Source organism: Bombina bombina, chromosome 3 (genome assembly GCF_027579735.1).
Source record: "Bombina bombina isolate aBomBom1 chromosome 3, aBomBom1.pri, whole genome shotgun sequence".
NCBI lineage: Eukaryota > Metazoa > Chordata > Amphibia > Anura > Bombinatoridae > Bombina > Bombina bombina.
The window spans coordinates 1,180,461,394-1,180,484,832 of NC_069501.1; the positions used below are offsets into that span (position 1 = coordinate 1,180,461,394).

A 23,439-nucleotide genomic window follows, 5' to 3' on the forward strand; every position below is an offset into this window, starting at 1 on the left:
CAGCTTCTTATTCCGCCTACAGAATCAACACATTGCAGAGACGAGTGGTCGCCATTACAGCAATGGCGTTATGGACGCCACGATCCCTTAAAGAGTGAAAGGCCCACTATCTCTACTGTTGATATTAGTACAACTCAACATTGTAACCTATCATTACCTAAACTCTGGTCTTTTCTTTGTTACTTACCTACGAGAGACAATATCGACTGTCTAGATGCCAGAGAGGATGAATTCACAAATCTGGTCTGTGCTTGCCGCATTGGAGCTCCGCATGGATGCACAGTTTGCCTCTCTTGCCCGATGCCTCTCTTCTGACAGGGAGAACTCGCCAGATACTCTGGGAGATGATCTTGTCATGACTGGTAGCCAACTGACGGAAGATCATGACCTGCAACACTTCTGTACCCATGATGAGAGCATAGACGAAGACAGCGGCGCTCTATCTACTTTTTTTGAGAAGCCTATTGGCGTTCACTCTCGGACTACAACCCTCCCGACCCCAGAGATCTCCTCAGATCTTGCTCTGCTAACTGCAGCTTTGCACTTCACTCTGAACCCGAGGCAGCCGATCGGTATAGAGTTGGAGAAAAATAGACCTACTACAAATCTCACAGGGAGTACTTGCATGCTCAACTTCTGTAAGGTGAGTGCCGGGGTAAATTCTTGGGGACATAGAGAGACTAAAGATTGTATCATATGCGCAACCCGCCATATTAGTCTCGCAGATCTTGTTCACCAGTACTCACACTACCTCTCTTCTTGCGCCTCTATTCCTGAGGTTAAAATGGATCTTTAGACCACCAGACCTCACAGAAGTCTTCCACAGAAGACGCACCATATATTGCTCTGGTCTATTGCAGGGCCCTTTTGGTTAGTTTTAAAGGCTATCTGACCGATAAGCATGGCTGGATCGAGTGTCTACACCACAGATAGACTGTTTGTTGCTTTACAACTGAGTCTGTACACAGAGTTACTTAGTCACTTTAACAGCCCCACTATCACTCATGAGACATCTTAATGAGAAGCTAACAGGCTTGATCCTAATCCTCATTACATTTTACCTGCTGCGAGTTTAACTCTGCAGAGCTCTCAAAGCATAGGAATGACATGTCCTGCTGCATCCAGGACTGGAGAAACATTACTTCATATTTTTATTGTTGACTTAATATACAAGCCTTTATCTAAGGATTACAAACACACGTTCTCTCTAGCAAGCATGCATCGATGATGACTTCTAAATCTGGTGCAAGAATATATACACACATTCCTGGATAACTGAACTGTAGCCTTGTTAAAATTTGTTTGCTTATCTATGCTATATCAGCTAGCAGTCTTTTGCAACCATACTTAGTGATTTGTTTAATGTTTTTTTTATGGATAATATTAGTTGTGCAATGTTCTATAATAGAAGCTCTACATATCAAGCAATTTCTAGTGCAGTCATACATGTTTTAATGCTATAGGTTTATGATGTTACTTTGTAGGAGCACTATCTGCAGCGGCCCTAACTTTCTCTACTATAGCCTTCAGGTTATATGTTTAGGCCAATTTAAACATTTTTACCCTATAACCAGGCTTCATGTGAGATCAATCCCTACTCCCTCACACTCCAGCCACAGCTATACCCAGTATTGAATGTGATGAGCATTGAGTCTGTTCAATAATTATCTGCCCCCATAGGCACACTGTATATAGTGTCTTCTTATCAACAATAAACATACTTTTGATTCTCCACTATATCTGGAGGCGGAATGTTCTATGACATAGTCTAGGTCACCTTACGTTTGAGTTCATATACATTTATGTATTCGATGTGAGATCTCTTATACCCTGGGTCTGCGTACCTTCATACATTTATCTTTCTCTAGTTTCACTCCTAGCTAGCTAGAGGTTTGCAGTTAATTGCATGCTGCGGGAATGGGTTAAAGACTTGATCTATCCCGAAGTGTCTCCTTTCTGGCACGTTTTGTAGTTAGCATACATATTAGCCCATAAGTTCAACACTGTTTATATATTGGATTGGTGTCACATGTTGCTTGATTTTGCCATGTTACTTTCTTAATTATGATCATGCACACCAAAATCATTTATATAGTAGATTAGGTCACTTTTTACCGTTTTTGAGTTATGCTCTTATATATATTACTTTACTTCCAGTCTAGTTTAAAAGGACTATACTCCTACATCATAATTGCTGTACATACTTAAATGATGACCATATAGTTTGAAATTCTTGAATAGTTACAAGCTGTGTTGCCTAGCCCATAGATCATGGGTAATGGTTATTTAGCTAGTCCATTGGTAATGTCATCTATTCAACCCTGATTAGCTTTCAACCTAGAAGTCTAATATATTTTGTGCGGTCGTCAGTATGTGAGCAGGTCCATAATATAACTTTCGCTGCTCTCAGACCCCAGATGGTAGCAATTATTAATGTTGCACTAACCACATTAGCAGAGTACTGGAGCACAGTATCTGCCCAAAATGGACAGTAGATATGCCTTATACAACTTCATTGGTAGGCCTCTATATCTAAACTTGCAGTTCCTAGGCCGTCCCCTATGTGTATAGGTATATATGTATACATTCAAGGGCCGAATAGGTGTACTTTGACCAGTCAAATACAATACTTAGTCTGCTATCATGGCAGTATACTCTCTCAGATAATCATATTGCTGACAGACAAGGATAGTCTGATGTTTACATATCTATATTCAGGACATCTCACATAGGGGGTCCAAAGATCCGTGAAGGAAACTGATAAACTAGGTTTAGGTTGCTTGGAGCTTTTAGTGATATATTTTTGGGTTTACAGCTGAGACCCTAGAGTATAATAATCTCTCTTATTACACTTGCTACTAGATCCTTACTGCGTTCAGACAACCCAGTTGCTACATATTAAGGAGAGCATTACCTAATACATATAACTGATACCAGATAACTACTGCTCCCCCTTAAACACATCTGGTTCATCACCTATAACGGAACTCTTCTATAATGTTAATCATGTTAATCATGTTGACTTACCAATTTTGTCCTTCTCCCTCTGGTAATGTAGCAATGACATTTTGAGTCACCCTCGCTTTCATAATATACTCCTACTATACTGGTATGGAAGGCACGGAGGAGGATGGGAGCATGAACATCAGAGGGTGGAACCCATGAACGCTCCTCCGGACCATAACCCCTCCAGTAAATAAAATACTGTACGCGGCCCCTGGATATACAAGAGTCAATAATGCTGCTGACCTCATATTCTTCATGGTTGTCAACAGAGATAGGATGGGGATGAGGCAACACAGTGGTAAACTGATTAAAAACCAATGGTTTCAAGAGGGAGACATGAAAAACATTGGATATGTGCATTGCAGGAGGAAGGTCAAGAGCATGGGCAACAGGATTGACTCGTCAGAGTATTCGAAAAGGACCAACATAACGAGGAGCCAGTTTTTTGGAAGGCACACAAAGGTTCATGTTGTGGGAGGACAGCCAAACCCTCTCACCAACCTGGTAGGAAGGCGCGGGCAAACGCCTACAGTCAGCCTGGAATTTTTGGTGCTACATAGACCGATTAAGGCAATCCTGAATCTGCACCCACATGGAACTGAGTTGCCGGAGATGCTCCTCCAAAGACGGAATACCCTGAGACATGAACGAATCGGGCAACAAGGATGGTTAAAACCCATAATTCGCCATGAACGGGGATAACTGGGAGGAAGCAGTAATAGCACTATTATGTGTGAACTCTGCCCAAGGTAACAGTTCAGACCAATTATTGTGGTGATCTCAGACATAGCAACAGAGGAAATGTTCCAGAGCTTGATCAGACCGTTCCACAGCACCATTGGATTGAGGGTGATATGCAGAGGAGAAGGAAAGCTGGATCCCCATTTGAGCACAAAAGGAGCGCCAAAATCTGGAGACTAACTGGCTACGGCAGTCGGAGACTATCTCCTTGGGTAAACCATGTAAACGGAAGACCTCACGGGCAAAAATTGAAGCAAGCTCCTGAGCGGTAGGCAGCTTCTTCAAGGGAATGCAATGTGACATTTTAGAAAAACGGTCAACCACCATTAGGATGACAGTATTGCCATTAGAAACAGGAGGCTCGGCAATGAAGTCCATGGAAAGATGTGTCCAAGGACGCATCATTAGCAAATGGTTGGCGAAGACCCACAGGAAGAGGTCGAGGAGTATTATTATGTGCACAGACTGAGCAGGAGGCAACATACGCAGAAACATCAGAACGAAGACCTGGCCAGCAAAATTGTCGAGTGACAGACCAAATCATTTGTTTTTTTCCCCGGGTGTGCTTTAGGATAGTAGTAAGTGTGCAATAGTTTAGTTTGAAGATTCTCAGGTACAAAGCACTTACCACTAGGTTTCTCGGGAAGTGCATTGGTTTGTGCAGCCAGGATCTCCTCCCCCAAGGGAGAAGTCAAATTAGTACGTATAGTGGCCATAATATGGTCAGAAGGTATAACTGGAGTAAATATAGACTCCTCCTTGGATAGAGGTGAAAATTGTAGAGAGAGGGCATCAGTCCTAACATTCTTACTACCACGCAGGTAGGAGACCACATAATTAAACAGAGACAAAAATAGCGCCCATCTTGCCTGTCGGGGCGACAAGCATTTTGCTTCGGATTGATAAGTTAAATTCTTGTGGTCAGTAAGAATGAGCACTGGTACGCTAGTACCCTCGAGAAGGTGCCTCCATTCCTTGAGTGCCAAAATTATGGCCAGTAATTCCCTGTCACCAATTTCATAATTGCACTCTGCTGGGGACAATTTCTTAGAGAAGAAACCGCATGGATGCAAGGAACCGTTAGGCCTAGGACGTTGAGACAAAAGGGCACCTACTCCAGTCTCAGATGCATCGACCTCAAGAATAAAAGGCAGGACAGGGTTAGAATGAACCAGAACTGGAGCGGCAGCAAAGGCAGTCTTAAGACTCACAGTAGGTGACCAATGGAGTGGATCATTCTCTTTACAGGTCATGTCTGTGATAGTTTTCACCAAGGAAGAAACATTTTTAATAAACTTTCTATAGTAATTGGCGAAGCCCAAAAAAAGTTGAATAGACCGAAGACCAACTGGGCGAGGCCACTGCAGAACTGCAGACAACTTGTCAGGATCCATGTAGAACCTTGCAACAGAGATTACATAACCTAGGAAGGTTACTTGAGTCTGATGGAACTCACATTTCTCGAGTTTAGAAAACAGGCCGTTCTCATGTAGTCTCTGAAGTACCCGTGTGACATCAGAATGATGAGCCTCAAGTCTGGGTGAGTATATGAGGATTTCGTCTAAGTACACCACAACACATTGTTGCAACATATCTCGTAGGACATAATTAATAAATTCCTGGAAAACAGCAGGAGCATTACATAGGCCTAAGGGCATTACAAGATATTCATAATGCCCGCTCCTGGTGTTAAATGCTGTTTTCCATTTGTGGCCCTCCTTGATCCTAACGAGATTGTACACTCTTCTCAAATCAAGTTTAGAAAAGACCGTAGCTCCCTTGATGCAGTTAAAGAGTTCCGTAATGAGCGGAATAGGGTAAGCATTCCTTATGGTAAGATGATTAAGACCCCTATAATTGATGCATGGTCTTAACTCGCCACCCTTTTTCTTCACAAAGAAGAAGCCAGCCCCTTCAGGAGAGCAGGATTTGCGAATGATCCCCCACGACAGAGCATCGGCAACATACTCCTCCATAGCACAATTCTCTGCAACAGACAGAGGGTAAACCCGGCCCGAGGAAGGATGGCTCCGGGTTGCTGGTCTATGGCACAACCGTAAGATCGGTGAGGAGGCAATGTACCGGCACGCACATTGTCAAAAACATCTAGGAACTCTCAGTACTCCTCAGGCAATTGAGATACTGATGAAGTGCACAGGACTTTGACTGGTTTCTGAAGACAAGTGGAAATACATTGCGGAGACCATGACAATATTTCGGACCTACACCACTCGAGTCTGGGATTGTGCTTTTGGAGCCAGGAATAACCCAGGACAACTGAAAAATGCAGAGAGTTTATCACCTGGAACTGGAGGGTTTCAAAATGGAGAGCCCCAACAGCCATGGATAACAGAGCGGTTTCGTGAGTAACGAGTGTGGGCTGAAGGGGTATGCCATCAATGGCCTCAATAGCAAGCTGAACGAACCAAGGCAATACAGGAATGGAGTGCTGTGATACAAAAGCACTGTCAATGAAATAGCCTGTAGCACCAACAAGAGCTTGGGTGACTATGAAGGAGCCCACCCAGGAAAGGACAACCATGACCAAAGTTTTCTCCTTTAGCAGTTCCAGTGACGAGGATAAACCACTCAAGGTCTGCCCCCAACAGGACCTTAGGGCGATCGTTTCCCTGCCGTGTAGGATAAGACTTTAAAAGGTGGTTATGTAACCCACAATAGATGCAGAGCTCCTCCCTCTGCCTAAAGACCTTCTCCACCACGGAGAGACGCATGAATCCCAACTGCATCGGCTCAGCAGTACCTGGTGACTCAGGACCAGGAGGAATGGGAGGAGAGGGAGGCATGGGTGGGAACGAAAATGTAGGAGACAACGCAACAGGAGACTTCCGCAAGCGTTCCTTGAAAGAGGGCCTCTCTCTGAGTCTGATGTTAATTAGGATTAAAGAAGACACCAAAGTCTCGAGATCCTCTGGTAAATCTCTGGCAGCAACTTCATCTTTAATCGCATCAGAGAGCCCATGAAAGAAGGCGGCAACAAGGGCTTCATTGTTCCAACCTACCTCTGCGGCAAGCGTACGGAACTCAATGGCATGGCAGATCTCGAACCTTGCTAAATAGACATGAGTCGTTGGCAGCAGAGGAGGAGCGAGTTGGAACATCAAATAACCTTTGAAAGGAGGCAACAAATTCAGGGTAATTAGAAATCACAGATTTATTAGTCTCCCACAAGGGATTAGCCCAAGCAAGAGCTGTGTCAAAAAGTAAAAAGATGAGAAATCCTACCTTAGCTCTGTCAGAGGGAAACGCCTGAGGTAACATCTCAAAATAAATGCCCACCTGGTTTAAAAACCCTCTGCACTGATTAGGATCGCCTCCATATTGCTGAGTTAGAGGTGAAGAACCGGACATGCTCCTGGTAGAACTATATGCAGCAGCGGAAACAGGAGCAGCCATAACTTTGATCCAAATATGCAGTGCGAGTCAAAGGGTTTGCAGGGCTAGTGCAAATTGATCCAAGCGTTGATCCTGTTCATCCATCCTGGAAATGATGGTGGGTAAAGGTGTATTATAAGCACCATCAGGATTCATGGCTCTTGCAAAATGTCAGGGTACCAGGAATCAGACAAAGACATGAAGTGTAAAAAGTAATCACACCTTTATTAATAACAAGAAATAATAGAAAGTCCACAAGCCAAATGACAAGCCAGGAGTCAAAGCCAGAGGTGGTAGTCAGACGAGTCGAGTCAGGAGCCAAAGCGAGTAGTCAGATGAGCAGGGATCAGGAACTAGGAAAACAGCAAAGTCAGGGACAAGCCAGGGATCAGGAACCAGAAGGGACGTCAGACAAGTCAGGTAATACACAGGAACTGGAACACAGGAACTCACAAACAAGTCTGAGACAACACAAGGGCAAGAGCATACTGAACAGAGGCCCTTTAAAAGTGTGACATCATAATCTTGGGACTGCAACCTGTCTCACACTGATGATGATCACCAGTTTGGCCATAAGAGGGTGCCCAGATGAGTGAGCAGCATTACACACTCTGCAGCAGATTCAGTGAAAGAGGTAAGTAAAATGTCAGCCAGCAGCACATAGCAAACAAAGCAGGGTAAAACCCTGACAGCTATGGCTTGTGGGCGTGGCCTTACACGTTTTGCGGGTCCAATCACGCTTCGTCAGAGGCATTAATTGTCTACAATTATTACGAATGAGTGCACAAAACACATACCATGTCATGTCAGCATAAAGATACAGAACAGAGCTGATTCATTTGGTTCTTTATATTACAGATTTTCAAGATAACTTTAAACAGATTCACTGCTGATGTGCTATATCCTGTAAGGCGAGGTACAAACACACATTTGCAAGTTGTCATAGCGATAGCAACACCTGTATTTCTGCATGCTTTTTAATTTTTCATACAATGAAATCCAATTTGATTTTTAGTTTTATTTTCCCTTTATCACTGTATAATAAGCTGCTTATTTAATAACATGTAAAAATAACACTGCAAGTCATTTGAAGAAAACACACGTACAGCAAAAATCCACCATAAAAATACACTGAGAAAAACTACGCTGCAGGTTTTTCAGTAATTTTCGGCAAAGATTGAGAAACAACAAATGCAGCGAGCCTCTCATTTTCTGTTTGTTTTTAGGATACAGTGCATGACAGTTGTATACAGTTTAAAGGGTCATTAGAGACATTTTTTTAAAATATATTTACAATATAACTAAAGTAATTAAACACTGCATTATATAAAAAAAACTAAAGAAATGTTTTAAAGGGACAGTAAAGCCATAAATAGACATTCAGGATTTAGACAGAGCACACAATTTTAAACAACTTTCCAATTTAACTATTGTTATGCTTTGACAAAAAGTTTATCTAGGTAAGGTCAGGAGCAGCAAAGAACCTAGGTTCTAGCTGCTGATTGGTGGCTGCATATATATAGGGTGACCATATTGCCGCTTTAAAAACGTTCACCAGAACTGCTTGTGCAATGTTAAATGCCGACAGCGTATGCTGTCGGTATTCAGTAATGTCTGGCCGACATGATACTCTACAGTTAATCATGTCCGCCAGACATTGAAAAATAAGCCCCAATGAATGTATCTTGCAAGATTGTTATTTTTTTTCTTTTTTTTTATTAAATGAATTTTTATTCGGTTTTAGAAAGGAAGGTAACACTTGGGGACAAGCAGGACCCCTGTTCAAACATACACAAACAAAGGGATCGGACACGCAGGTCCGGTTGCAATAGCTGTTCAAAAATTGATATATCATAAGTAAATTGCAGGGATTTGTGGTGAAAATAATTCACCAATATGGAACCTTAGTGTGGGCTCTAGAAAAAGGGGGGGGGACGTGGTACTTATAAATTAGGTTTAATTCTAGAGACAAGTAAGATGCACATTGTATCTAGTACACACTATACCTAACACTCATTGTGCCTAACACCCACTGCACCTAGCCCTCATTACACCTAGCACATGCCGTATCCAACAAGCATTATACCAAGCACACACTGTACTTAAAACTCATTGTACTTAGCGCAAACCATACCCAGTGCACACAGTTCCCAGCACACAATATACCTGGAACACACTGTACTTAACACACATTGTACCTAGTACACACTGTACCCAGCACACACTGTTCCTAGCACACCTAGTAACTAGCACACATTGTACCTAATGCACATTGTACCCAGCACACGTTACCTAGAACCCACTGTACCTAGCACACACTGTACCTAGCACACGCCGTACCCGGCACCCACCTTGCCTAGCACACGCAGTACCTAGCACACAGTGAATCTAGCACTCATTGTAACTAGCACTCATTATATCTAACGCACACTGCACCTAGAACACATTGTACCTAGCACACATTGTACCTAGCACACGCTGTGTCCAGCACACGCTGTACCCAGCACCCGCTGTACCCAGCACACATTATACCTAGCACACATTGTACCTAGCTCACACTGCACCTAGCACACGCCGTACCCGGCATCCCCCTTGCCTGGCACATGCAGTACCTAGCACACATTGTACCTAGCACACATTGTAACTAGCACAGATTGTACCTAGCACGCATTGTACCTAGCACGCATTGTACCTAGCACACATTGTACCTAGCACACATTGTACCTAGCACACATTGTACCTAGAACACATAATACCTAGCACCCGCTGTACCTAGCTCACATTGCACCTAGCACACGCCGTACCCAGCACCCCCCTTGCCTGGCACATGCAGTACCTAGCACACATTGAACCTAGCACACATTGTACCTAGCACACATAATACCTAGCACCCGCTGTACCTAGCTCACATTGCACCTAGCACACGCCGTACCCGGCACCCCCCTTGCCTGGCACATGCAGTACCTAGCACACATTGAACCTAGCACACATTGTACCTAGCACACATAATACCTAGCACCCGCTGTACCTAGCTCACACTGCACCTAGCACACGCCGTACCAAGAATATTGTTATTTTTGATGAATTAAACATTTTGGGCTAGATTATGAGGGAATCGCAATATTTGCGCACCACTCAGTATTACCATGTAAATGTAAATTACAAGTCAAGTGCTCACGAGAGTGTGCTTCCATTTGCTCCAATGGGAGTCTTGTTTTCATGCTGCCAGCCACAACAAACAACCTAGCACAGCGGGCAATTTGCACAGCGTTGGCAAGCAATAAATACATATGTATTTGCTTATATATATATATATATTTTTATGTGCTTATATGTGTATATACACATTTTTTTTCTAACATCCCACATCCCTTCACTTTAACCCCTTATAACTCATAACTATCTTAACATGTTAAGATAGCGCTCGACTCATAATCAAGCCCTTTATGTAGGATTACATTTTTTTATTTTAATGGCTGTTTGATATAAGTGAATTTGGGGCTAGCAAACATCTAAAAACAGGTATCTGTATAATGTTATACATTCGCTAGTAGGATATTTACCTTATGGATTGATACAGTACCTGTCAGATAGCACAGCTCTGGAATCAAATGGACAGCATGAGGAGTATCAGGCTTTTCATTCTTTTTAGCCTTCAGCATACTGACCAACATGGGCTGATTGAAATCAGTCAGGGATATGCCATATTGCTACACAGAGGGTTTAAACAAACTCTGATCAGTACATATAGTTCCACTCAATCAGCAGCACACAAAGAAAAACAACTAAGTGTAATGAGCTATTCATAGAATATATCAAATAAAAATGAATATAAATTAGAGATGCACATTTTTTTTATTTTTTTTTTAAATAATTTTTTATTGAGGTTATGTATATAAACAACCAAAAATACAACAGTAATGGACTACCATAAAATAGAGATAAAATAGTAGTTTCATTTTAACAATCATAAGTAGTAGACATTGAAGTAACCTAATGAGTAGTGTTAGGTAGACATGTTTATTATTATAGAACTGGGGTTGGGGTAAGTCTGCAGACAAGAGCTGCCTTAATTAAGGGAGGGAGTATTTGGCATATCAATTATTAACTGCTACAAAGGAAAATGATACAGGTATGCCAAGGAACAGTTGCTAGATCTGAAAATATTATAAACTCGCTGAAGCTGCAAGGGGCATCTGGGATCCGAAATGCTATGCTCCTACTAACCTCTATCTTTAGGTCTCAGCTATTTTTGATTGATATGAGCGAACCCTCATTGGGTAGGTTTTGGGACGCTCTATGGGAGGTGTCTTATTCTTCTGGTGTCCTATATGAAGGTCTCATGTATCATACATTTAGGGGTTTGCATTGTGCCTTGATTAAAACCACTAGGGAGACATCTATCTACTTAATCTAGGAAACTATAGGTGGTATAAATATAGTTAGCGTATCCTATTATGAATAGTAATGTCATGAGAGTACATACACAGTAGATCAAGAGTATGTAAGGAGAGTACAGAGATGCACATTTTTGACGAAAATCAGATTTTTGTTTTCACAAAATGAATATCCAAATAAATGAACAAAGAAAATGAAAGAAGACAAAAAAATACTGAAGAAAATTGTCAGTATTCATTAGTTTATTTTTTTAAGGGATTAATACTTAATGTGCTCTTCTTGCCAGAGCCACAGCCGCGCTAACAGTAGGCCTAGCGCACTCGGCTCACAGGAACTGCGCTAAAGTTAGTGCAGGTTCTGAAAACCAAGAGCGTTAATTCTACTGTAAGTGCGGCCAGGGCTCTGGAAAGAAGAGTACATTAAGGTAAGTATTGTAGCTACAGATGAACTTTTCATCTGTAGCTTTGAAACATTTACATTAGTTTTAAAAAAACAAAACAAATTTAAATGTGTTTTTGGAATAAAAATTTCTTGGCTGCATATCACTCATATAAATTCATAAATTAAATTCTAAATGAAAAAACAGCTCATAAAACTCTAAGGAAATGTAGAATAATAATTTGGGCATGATGGAATTGTTTGTTTTAAAAAGGGAGAAATTAAAGGCTTAGAATTTCAGTAATACGTCTGCCATTGTATGTCACAATATAGGAACAAATTATTTCTCAAATGTATTTTATGATAATATCTCTATATTCAGAACTACTAATCAATCCCAAAACATGTATAATCTATCAGCCAGTCCACAAAATAATGCATACCTCTTTGTAATAGTCCATATATGAAATCTGTGATCCATCCTTTTTCTGAAACTTGTCTGTTGGTTTAAGAGACCAATCAATGTCATCAACTCGGTATGTTCTGTTGTTGTACCTGTTTAAAAAAATAAAAATAATAATAAAAAAAATCTGCAATTTTATTGGAAACATTAATAATAATCCTTATAACCTAAGCTTCACAAATAAAATTATAGTAGAAGACGTTGAATTCTTAGATTTAATATTATTTGTGGACGAATATTAAAAAGTAGCTACTAGAAATTTTAGAAAACCAACTGACAAAAAATGGATTCTTAAATTCTAACAGTGGCCATTAATCTAGTTGGAAGTCCCACATCACAGCAGGTCAATTTAGGAGAATCAGACGAAATTGTACCAGGGATGAGGACTTCCATAGAGAAGCGGATGTACTAACTAAAAATGTTATGATCCTATACTAGTAGAACAAGCTACAAATAGTATCTTAGATACCCCTAGGGATTAATTAATGGTGACCAATAAAGGGACATTAGTAGGGAAAAATATTCAAAAGAGGGTGAAATTTATTACCACATATAGACCCGGGTTATAAGTTGTGTGGTATGGCTTTACCGCTTAAAAAACAGCTACTCGGTATTACAAGTTGTGCAGTATGGCTATTCCGCTAAAATTATAGCCTATACCGCAATTATCTATTCCGCAATCAAAGACCAGTAGTTATGGATTTTGCAGAACAAAAATGTTTCACTAAACACATAAATAATATGTTACAAAGTACACTAACACCCATAAGCCACCTATTAACCCCTAAACCGCCAACCCCCCACATCGTTAACACCTAATCCACCTATTAACCCCTAAACTGCCATCCCCCCACGTCACAACAAAATAAATTAAACTATTAACCCCTAAACCTAACACCCCCTAACTTTAAATTAAAGTTACAATATAACTACATTAAAATAAATAAAAACTTACCAGTGAAAAAAACAACCAAGTTTAAACTATTAATAAACCTAATATTACTATTTAAAAAAAAAAAAAAAGATACCAAAAAATAAAAAACCTAAATTACAACATTTTTAAATCCTAACACTACAAAAATAAACATAACATTACAATAAATAAACTCTAAAATTAAACAAAATAGCAAAATCTAACATTACAGAAAGTAACAAACATAATTATCCAAAATAAAAAAATATATTCCTAATCTAATACCCCGTTTAAAAAATAAAAATGCCACTCTAAAATAACAAAACCCCCTAATCTATAAAACAAACTACCAATAGCCCTTAAAAGGGCCTTTTGTAAGGCATTGCCCTAAAGATACCATCTCTTTTACCCCAACAAAACTACAAAGTCCCCCCTAACATTACAAACCCCACCTCCCAAAATAAAAAATCCTAACTAAAAAAAACCTAATCTAACCATTGCCCCGAAAAGGGAATTTGTATGGGCATTGCCGTTAAAAGGGTATTCAGCTCTTTTACAGCCCATTAAATAAAAAAAAAACTAATCTATCAAAAAAGCTACCCCAAAAATAAAAAAAAAAATCCTATCACTAACCCCAAAATCAGTACTCACCATTCCTGAAGCACAGCGCTCCATCTGCATCCAGTGCGGAACCAACTTTAATCTTCATCCTTGCGGAGCGGAGGCAGATTGGCGGAGGCGCAGTCATCCAACGTGGAGGATCCTCTTTATGTGATCGTGCACCGCACACTAAATCTTGAATGCAAGGTACCCCTTTTATATAGGGGTATCCTTGCATTCCTATTGGCTGAAAATTTCAAATCAGCCAATAGGATAAGAGCTGCTTATATACTATTGTCTGTTTAAATCAGCCAATAGGATTTAAGCAGCTCTCATCCTATTGGCTGATTTGAAATTTTCAGCCAATAAGAATGCAAGGTGCTTTAATATAAAAGGGGTACCTTGAATTCAAGCTTCAGTGTGCGGTGTACGATCACATGAAGAGGATCCACAACATTGGATGACTGTGCCGCTGCCTATCCGCCTCCACTCCCCCCCACCTCCGCGTCACCGGAATGAAGATTGAAGATGCTCCCACACTGGATGAAGATGGAGCCGCCTAGAAGAAGACCTTCACTGCCGGACTTCAAGAATGGTGAGTACCTATTTTGGGTTTAGTGTCTTTTTTTATTTTTATGTGCACTAAAAGGGCTGATTGCCCTTTTAAGGGCAATGCCCATACAAATGCCCCTTAAGGGGCAAGGTGTAGATTAGTTTTTTTTAGTTAGGTCTTTTTTATTTTGGGGGTTGGGTGGGTGGGGTTGTACTGTTAGTGGGGACTTTGTATTTTTTGTTTAAAAGAGCTGATTTCTTTAGGGCAATGCCATGTGAAAGGCTCTTTTAAGGGCTATTGGTAGTTTATTGTTAGATTAATCCACTCCAAATCCAAGAAAAACCTGAAGCGCAGATTTAAAGGAAAAAACACAATCTAAGCGCAGTATTATAAATAAAAACAATTTCCTTTATTAAAAAACAAGATTGCACTCACAAACTTTAACCTCAACAGATGAGGTATGTGTATAGCACTGTACTGAAGTCCTCATGGCAAAAACTGTGTCTCTCTCCTCCGGTTATGGTATTAGTCCAACTGTGATCCTTAATTTTTAACACCACAGTATGCACATCAGAGTGCCATGTGATGGGCTATCAGTAACATAGATACAATTCAAAAAAGTCCCCGACTACCGCTACTATATGTGACCGTCACAAGCCGGCTGGCAGACACGCAAGTCTTACACGGTGGTATCGGGTATACAACGTCACAGCGTCACAAACGTGGGCGTAGCCTGATGCATTTCGCAGGACTCCTCCCTGCTTCCTCAGAGGCTCTGCCCACCAGCTGTCCATATGCGACTGATACATAAGAGGGGATGCCTAGACATAACATCATATGAAAAAACTAAACACCTCTTATGCATCACATAAATGATACACTACCAAACACTGTAACATAAATAACATATATCATACGATAATTCACATAATAAATATCAAATCCATTGTTAAAAAATCCATTGTTAAAAAATATATAATTCATAATAATTCATAGGCTATCAATTTAAAAAAAAACATATAAAATAGAAAACATTTTTAAAAAAATTATATATAGTATAATACAAATACAGGTATACCCCGCTCATACAGCGGGTTAGGGACCGGAGCCCCACTGTAAAGTGAAAACCGCCTTACAGTGAAACAAGGCAGTTTTAGCTTTCTTTTCAGTGTTTAAAATCTTAAAAACATGTTTGAACTAACATATATTAGAAGTGCAATAGTGCTACGTTTAGTTTAACTAGCACAGCAAGTATTCAATTAGTATTCAATAAATACTTTACCTGTAAAATAGTGACAATTACTGTAGTAAAATTTGCCAGACTATAGCACTGAGACACAGATTGCACTGCAAAGCAGTTAACAGAGTGAACTAAGCATAACAAAATGGGGCCAGTCACTTTTCTTGCAATCTCACAATGATTTACAGCACTGTTTCAAAATCCTTGGAGGTTGAACTTCAGCTCCACAAAGCGCTGTATTAGCGAATCGCTGTAAAGTGAAGCGCTGTAAAGTGAGGTATACCTGTATATATTTTAGTATAAATATATACACACACACAATAACAAAAATTTCATACGGCAAGAGCTTAAACACTACTCCCTACAAAATAAAAAAATATATAAACTATAATTAAATTAAGAAATACACAGGCTGCATGTAGAATACCAATCATAAAAAATCCATTAAAGACATAGGGTCCCAACATATCTCATCAAACCTGGGATGCTAAAAGACTCAAAAAAGTCATTCTCTAATTCAAACGTTAAAGGGGATAAATATGTATATGTATGCACACATTCACCTATATGTGTCTCTAAAGGACCTTACATGCATAAGTCTGAGAAAATGGAAAGGAGTTCTTCCCAACCAAGGGCCATTTAGTGTTTATAGCGGACAAAAAATATACTATTTATTATTATAACTTATAATTAATCCTGTCCTATATCTTATAATAAGATAGGTTATTCAATAAATGCGGCAAGATCAATGTCCCTATTCATTCCCTCTGGTTCAATAGTTCCCAATCTATGAATCCAGTATGTTTCTCGCTTTCTCAGTTCTAATAATCTATCCCCTCCCCTAATAACTCTTTTTACCTGTTCAATGGCCTTAATTTTCAAACCTCTGTCATCTTGGCCATGTTTTTCAAAAAAATGAGCTGACACCCCATGATTCATGACCCCTTGTCTAATATTTCTAAGGTGCTCCCCTAGGCGTGATTTTAGAAAACGTTTTGTGCGCCCTATGTAAAGCTTCTTACACGGGCACTCCAACAAATACACAGTGTATGTAGATCTACAATTCATAAGTTCTCTTATTTCAAATTCATCATTTACACCAAACACATGTTTTTTTGGGGTGTATATGTGCACAACACTCACACTTAGCTCTCCCACAACCAAAAAAACCTTTTGACCTATCCCTAAGCCAATTCTCTCTCATTCCTTGTTTCAGAAGGCTGGGGCAAATGATATTCTTCAAGCTCATGTTTTTGTTATACACAATCCTACAATCCTCTGATACACATTTCTTCAAGATTGGATCCCACATAACTAAGGGCCAATGTTTCCTTATTGCTTTATCTATCTCCTTAAAAGCATAGTTATACTTGGTGACGAAGAATATATCTTTCTTTCCTGAACTATCCTTCTCCTCCTTTTTCCTTTTCCCCGATGAGATCTTTCCGTTCCATCCCCCTCACTTTTGCTCGGGCTACCTCTAATTGTTCTTTGGGATAACCTTTCACTATGAATCTCTGTTCAATAATTTCTGATTCCCTCTAAAAATCAAACAGATTAGTACAATTACGTTTTGCTCTCTGGAACTGACCGAACTGTATATTACGGATCCATTGTGGATGATGACCACTCTTTGGCCTAGATTTGGAGTTCGGCGGTAGCCGTCAAAACCAGCGTTAGAGGCTCCTAACGCTGGTTTTGGCCGCCCGCTGGTATTTGGAGTCAGTGATTAAAGGGTCTAACGCTCACTTTTCAGCCGCGACTTTTCCATACCGCAGATCCCCCTACGCCATTTGCGTAGCCTATCTTTTCAATGGGATCTTTCTAACGCTGGTATTTAGAGTCGTTTCTGAAGTGAGCGTTAGAGCTCTAACGACAAAATTCCAGCCGCCTGAAAATAGCAGGAGTTAAGAGCTTTCTGGCTAACGCCGGTTCATAAAGCCCTTAACTACTGTACCCTAAAGTACACTAACACCCATAAACTACCTATGTACCCCTAAACCGAGCTCCCCCCACATCGCCGCCACTCGATTAAAATTTTTAACCCCTAATCTGCCTGACCGCCACCTACGTTATATTTATGTACCCCTAATCTGCTGCCCCTAACCCCGCCGACCCCTGTATTATATTTATTCACCCCTAACCTGCCCCCCACAACGTCGCCGCCAGCTACTTACAATAATTAACCCCTAATCTTCCGACCGCAAATCGCCGCCACCTACGTTATCCCTATGTACCCCTAATCTGCTGCCCCTAACATCGCCGACCCCTATATTATATTTATTAACCCCTAATCTGCCCCCCTCAACGTCGCCGACACCTGCCTACACTTATTAACCCCTAATCTGCCGAGCGGACCTGAGCGCTACTATAATAAATGTATTAACCCCTAATCCGCCTCACTAACCCTATCATAAATAGTATTAACCCCTAATCTGCCCTCCCTAACATCGCCGACACCTACCTTCAATTATTAACCCCTAATCTGCCGACCGGAGCTCACCGCTATTCTAATAAATGTATTAACCCCTAAAGCTAACACTAACCCTAACACTAACACCCCCCTAAGTTAAATATAATTTTTATCTAACGAAATAAATTAACTCTTATTAAATAACTTATTCCTATTTAAAGCTAAATACTTACCTGTAAAATAAATCCTAATATAGCTACAATATAAATTATAATTATATTATAGCTATTTTAGGATTAATATTTATTTTACAGGCAACTTTGTAATTATTTTAACCAGGTACAATAGCTATTAAATAGTTAAGAACTATTTAATAGTTACCTAGTTAAAATAATTACAAAATTACCTGTAAAAGAAATCCTAACCTAAGATATAATTAAACCTAACACTACACTATCAATAAAATAATTAAATAAACTACCTACAATTACCTACAATTAACCTAACACTACACTATCAATAAATTAATTAAACACAATTGCTACAAATAAATACAATTAAATAAACTAGCTAAAGTACAAAAAATAAAAAAGAACTAAGTTACAGAAAATAAAAAAATATTTACAAACATAAGAAAAATATTACAACAATTTTAAACTAATTACACCTACTCTAAGCCCCCTAATAAAATAACAAAGCCCCCCAAAATAAAAAATTCCCTACCCTATTCTAAATTAAAAAAGTTACAAGCTCTTTTACCTTACCAGCCCTGAACAGGGCCCTTTGCGGGGCATGCCCCAAGAATTTCAGCTCTTTTGCCTGTAAAAAAAAACATACAATACCCCCCCCCCAACATTACAACCCACCACCCACATACCCCTAATCTAACCCAAACCCCCCTTAAATAAACCTAACACTAATCCCCTGAAGATCTTCCTACCTTGTCTTCACCATCCAGGTATCACCGATCCGTCCTGGCTCCAAGATCTTCATCCAACCCAAGCGGGGGTTGGCGATCCATAATCCGGTGCTCCAAAGTCTTCCTCCTATCCGGCAAGAAGAGGACATCCGGACCGGCAAACATCTTCTCCAAGCGGCATCTTCGATCTTCTTCCATCCGGTGCGGAGCGGGTCCATCTTGAAGCAGGCGACGCGGATCCATCCTCTTCTTCCGATGTCTCCCGACTAATGACGGTTCCTTTAAGGGACGTCATCCAAGATGGCGTCCCTCGAATTCCAATTGGCTGATAGGATTCTATCAGCCAATCGGAATTAAGGTAGGAATTTTCTGATTGGCTGATGGAATCAGCCAATCAGAATCAAGTTCAATCCGATTGGCTGATCCAATCAGCCAATCAGATTGAGCTCGCATTCTATTGGCTGTTCCGATCAGCCAATAGAATGCGAGCTCAATCTGATTGGCTGATTGGATCAGCCAATCGGATTGAACTTGATTCTGATTGGCTGATTCCATCAGCCAATCAGAAAATTCCTACCTTAATTCCGATTGGCTGATAGAATCCTATCAGCCAATCGGAATTCGAGGGACGCCATCTTGGATGACGTCCCTTAAAGGAACCGTCATTAGTCGGGAGACATCGGAAGAAGAGGATGGATCCGCGTCGCCTGCTTCAAGATGGACCCGCTCCGCACCGGATGGAAGAAGATCGAAGATGCCGCTTGGAGAAGATGTTTGCCGGTCCGGATGTCCTCTTCTTGCCGGATAGGAGGAAGACTTTGGAGCACCGGATTATGGATCGCCAACCCCCGCTTGGGTTGGATTAAGATCTTGGAGCCAGGACGGATCGGTGATACCTGGATGGTGAAGACAAGGTAGGAAGATCTTCAGGGGATTAGTGTTAGGTTTATTTAAGGGGGGTTTGGGTTAGATTAGGGGTATGTGGGTGGTGGGTTGTAATGTTGGGGGGGGGGTATTGTATGTTTTTTTTTACAGGCAAAAGAGCTGAAATTCTTGGGGCATGCCCCGCAAAGGGCCCTGTTCAGGGCTGGTAAGGTAAAAGAGCTTGTAACTTTTTTAATTTAGAATAGGGTAGGGAATTTTTTATTTTGGGGGGCTTTGTTATTTTATTAGGGGGCTTAGAGTAGGTGTAATTAGTTTAAAATTGTTGTAATATTTTTCTTATGTTTGTAAATATTTTTTTATTTTCTGTAACTTAGTTCTTTTTTATTTTTTGTACTTTAGCTAGTTTATTTAATTGTATTTATTTGTAGCAATTGTGTTTAATTAATTTATTGATAGTGTAGTGTTAGGTTAATTGTAGGTAATTGTAGGTAGTTTATTTAATTAATTTTATTGATAGGGTAGTGTTAGGTTTAATTATATCTTAGGTTAGGATTTATTTTACAGGTAAATTTGTTATTATTTTAACTAGGTAACTATTAAATAGTTCTTAACTATTTAATAGCTATTGTACCTGGTTAAAATAAATACAAAGTTACCTGTAAAATAAATATTAATCCTAAAATAGCTACAATATAATTATAATTTATATTGTAGCTATATTAGGGTTTATTTTACAGGTAAGTATTTAGCTTTAAATAGGAATAATTTATTTAATAAGAGTTAATTTATTTCGTTAGATGTAAATTATATTTAAGTTAGGGGGGTGTTAGTGTTAGGGTTAGACTTAGCTTTAGGGGTTAATACATTTATTAGAATAGCGGTGAGCTCCGATCGGAAGTTTAGGGGTTAATAATTGAAGGTAGGTGTCGGCGATGTTAGGGAGGGCAGATTAGGGGTTAATACTATTTATGATAGGGTTAGTGAGGCGGATTAGGGGTTAATAACTTTATTATAGTAGCGCTCAGGTCCGCTCGGCAGATTAGGGGTTAATAAGTGTAGGTAGGTGTCGGCGACGTTGTGGGGGGCAGATTAGGGGTTAATAAATATAACATAGGGGTCGGCGATGTTAGGGCAGCAGATTAGGGGTACATAGGGATAACGTAGGTGGCAGCGTTTTACGGAGCGGCAGATTAGGGGTTAAAAGTGTAATGCAGGGGTCAGCGATAGCGGGGGCGGCAGATTAGGGGTTAATAAGTGTAAGGGTAGGGGTGTTTAGACTTGGGGTACATGTTAGGGTGTTAGGTGCAGACGTAGGAAGTGTTTCCCCATAGGAAACAATGGGGCTGCGTTAGGAGCTGAACGCTGCTTTTTTGCAGGTGTTAGGTTTTTTTTCAGCTCAAACAGTCCCATTGTTTCCTATGGGAGAATCGTGCACGAGCACGTTTTTGAGGCCGGCCGCGTCCGTAAGCAACTCTGGTATCGAGAGTTGCATTTGCGGTAAAAATCCTCTACGCTCCTTTTTTGGAGCCTAACGCAGCATTTGTTTAAACTCTCGATACCAGAGTTAAATTTATGGTGCGGCCAGAAAAAAGCCTGCGGAGCGTTAACAGCCCTTTTACCGCCGAACTCCAAATCTAGGCCTTTGCATGTAAATATCCATTCGTATCAGTTCCCTTTCTATATAGTTTAGTGCAAATCATCCCTCTCTCATTATATAGTTCAAGATCTAAAAATTTAATTTTCTCTCGGCTATATTCTGTGGTGAAAGACAGGTTTAATAGATTTATATTTGCATATTCCGTAAATTTCACTACACTTGTCGGATCTCCTTGCCATAGAATCAAAATATCATCTATAAAGCGACACAGAACAAATAAGGGAGAACCATCATAATAGTGATAGGTATTATGTGAATGGGCAACCAAAGAATAAACCAAAAAAGGTTAAAATTACTATTAGTGGAAATAATAACAACACTAATAATAATAAAAATAAGAATAACCATTACTATAAAAATAACAAAAATAATTTCAACAAGGAAAACATAAGAGATGATATGAGAGATCCTAAGGTTTATCATCATAATAGTAAAGGGATAGATATGGAAAATAGAAATACCAATAAGGTTTATCAGGACAAAAGGAAAAATCAATACCATTCTATGAATGAGAAGGGTACTGAGCATTCCAGGTTTGGAAATAGCAATCAAAGTGCAAAGGGTAGACAAAACTCTAATATGGATACCAGGAAAGGAATGAGTGATTAGGGGCTATCCCTAAGAATTGGAACACACATAGGGAGAGGGTTGATGAGAGAGTAAATAGAGATATTAAGATTAATGGTGAGAGACAATGTAAAATAGGGGAATATTTTCCAAGAAACAAAGAAATTGTAGAGGAATGTTTTTTAGGGTACAGCACCCAAGGGATGCAAAGGAATCCAAAATTGAATGTAGAAAGCGAAAGCGAGGATGCAGGGGAGGAGTGGCATATAGAGCCAAGAAGGAAAAAAGTAAAAGAAAGTCACTATTAGACTCTCATGAACAAAAAATATTTAATATTTCGACAAAACCACTAACACAAAATGAATTGTCTCTTTTAAAGAAGGGTTTGTCATATGCGCCCTCGAATGGTCCGAAAGAATTTGAACTATATATTGATTGAAATAAATTGGTGAGGAAATTAACCTTAGCAAGACATTTTCAGGTCCTCAAAGATAGGAATGGAGAAAGTGTAGAAGAAACTCTTATTTCTAATTTGGATGAATCTTTGGTTGATAGCCCATCCCAGAGAGGGGATAGGAGTAGTGGGGAAATAGAAAACAATTTCTACAGAACAGTAGAAATCCTTGAGTCTTTAGAGATTGAGTCAAAGGATATCCCAATAGACCATACACACCTTACTAAGAGGTCTACCTTTTATCCCACTAATTCAAAGGGTAACTATATACCAGTTTTTAATTCACTAAAGGAGGGAGAATTAAAGGAGATATGTAGGAAAACTAGAAGTAGGAAGGTTCAGAAGGAGAATAGCAATCTGAGTAAAGAGGAAAAGGTAGCAATACGAAATTGAAAAACCAATCTAGAGCTGGTAGTACGCTGTGCTGATAAGGGAGGTGGTGTGGTGGTTCAGGATCGGGTCGCCAATATGAAAGAAGCCCTGAGGTTACTTGGAGATGTAAACACATATACTATATTGACAAAGAATCCCACTCAAGAGTTTTTAATAGAGTACAATGGACATATTAAGAGGGGGAAACTTAGTGAAGTTCTAACTAGAGGGGAATTTGAGTTTCGGGAAGTAAGGAAGTAAGGGAACCAGTTATACCAATCTTTTATCATCTCCCCAAAATCCACAAAGGATTGGTGGATCCCCCGGGGAGACCAATTGTGTCCGGTATAGGTGGGTTAACGTCGAAGCTATCGGAGTATGTGGATCACATTTTGAAACCTTTAGTACCATGTTTAAAATCTTTTGTTTGTGATACACCACATATACTGGAACAATTGGATATACACCCAAAAAAAACATGTGTTTG

The 23,439-nt window shown here is 39.9% G+C and overlaps 1 protein-coding gene across 1 annotated transcript in view; it reads right to left on the bottom strand.

Annotated features, from left to right (window-relative positions):
• Positions 1-23,439, bottom strand: part of PIWIL4 (piwi like RNA-mediated gene silencing 4) — a 684,822-nt gene that overhangs the window by 414,564 nt on the left and 246,819 nt on the right. The window contains exons 7-8 of the mRNA XM_053705591.1: positions 12,360-12,471; positions 10,724-10,850 (exon numbers count right to left, since the gene is read on the bottom strand). Coding sequence (XP_053561566.1) covers positions 10,724-10,850; positions 12,360-12,471 — 239 coding nt within the window. The remainder of the gene's footprint in view (positions 1-10,723; positions 10,851-12,359; positions 12,472-23,439) is intronic.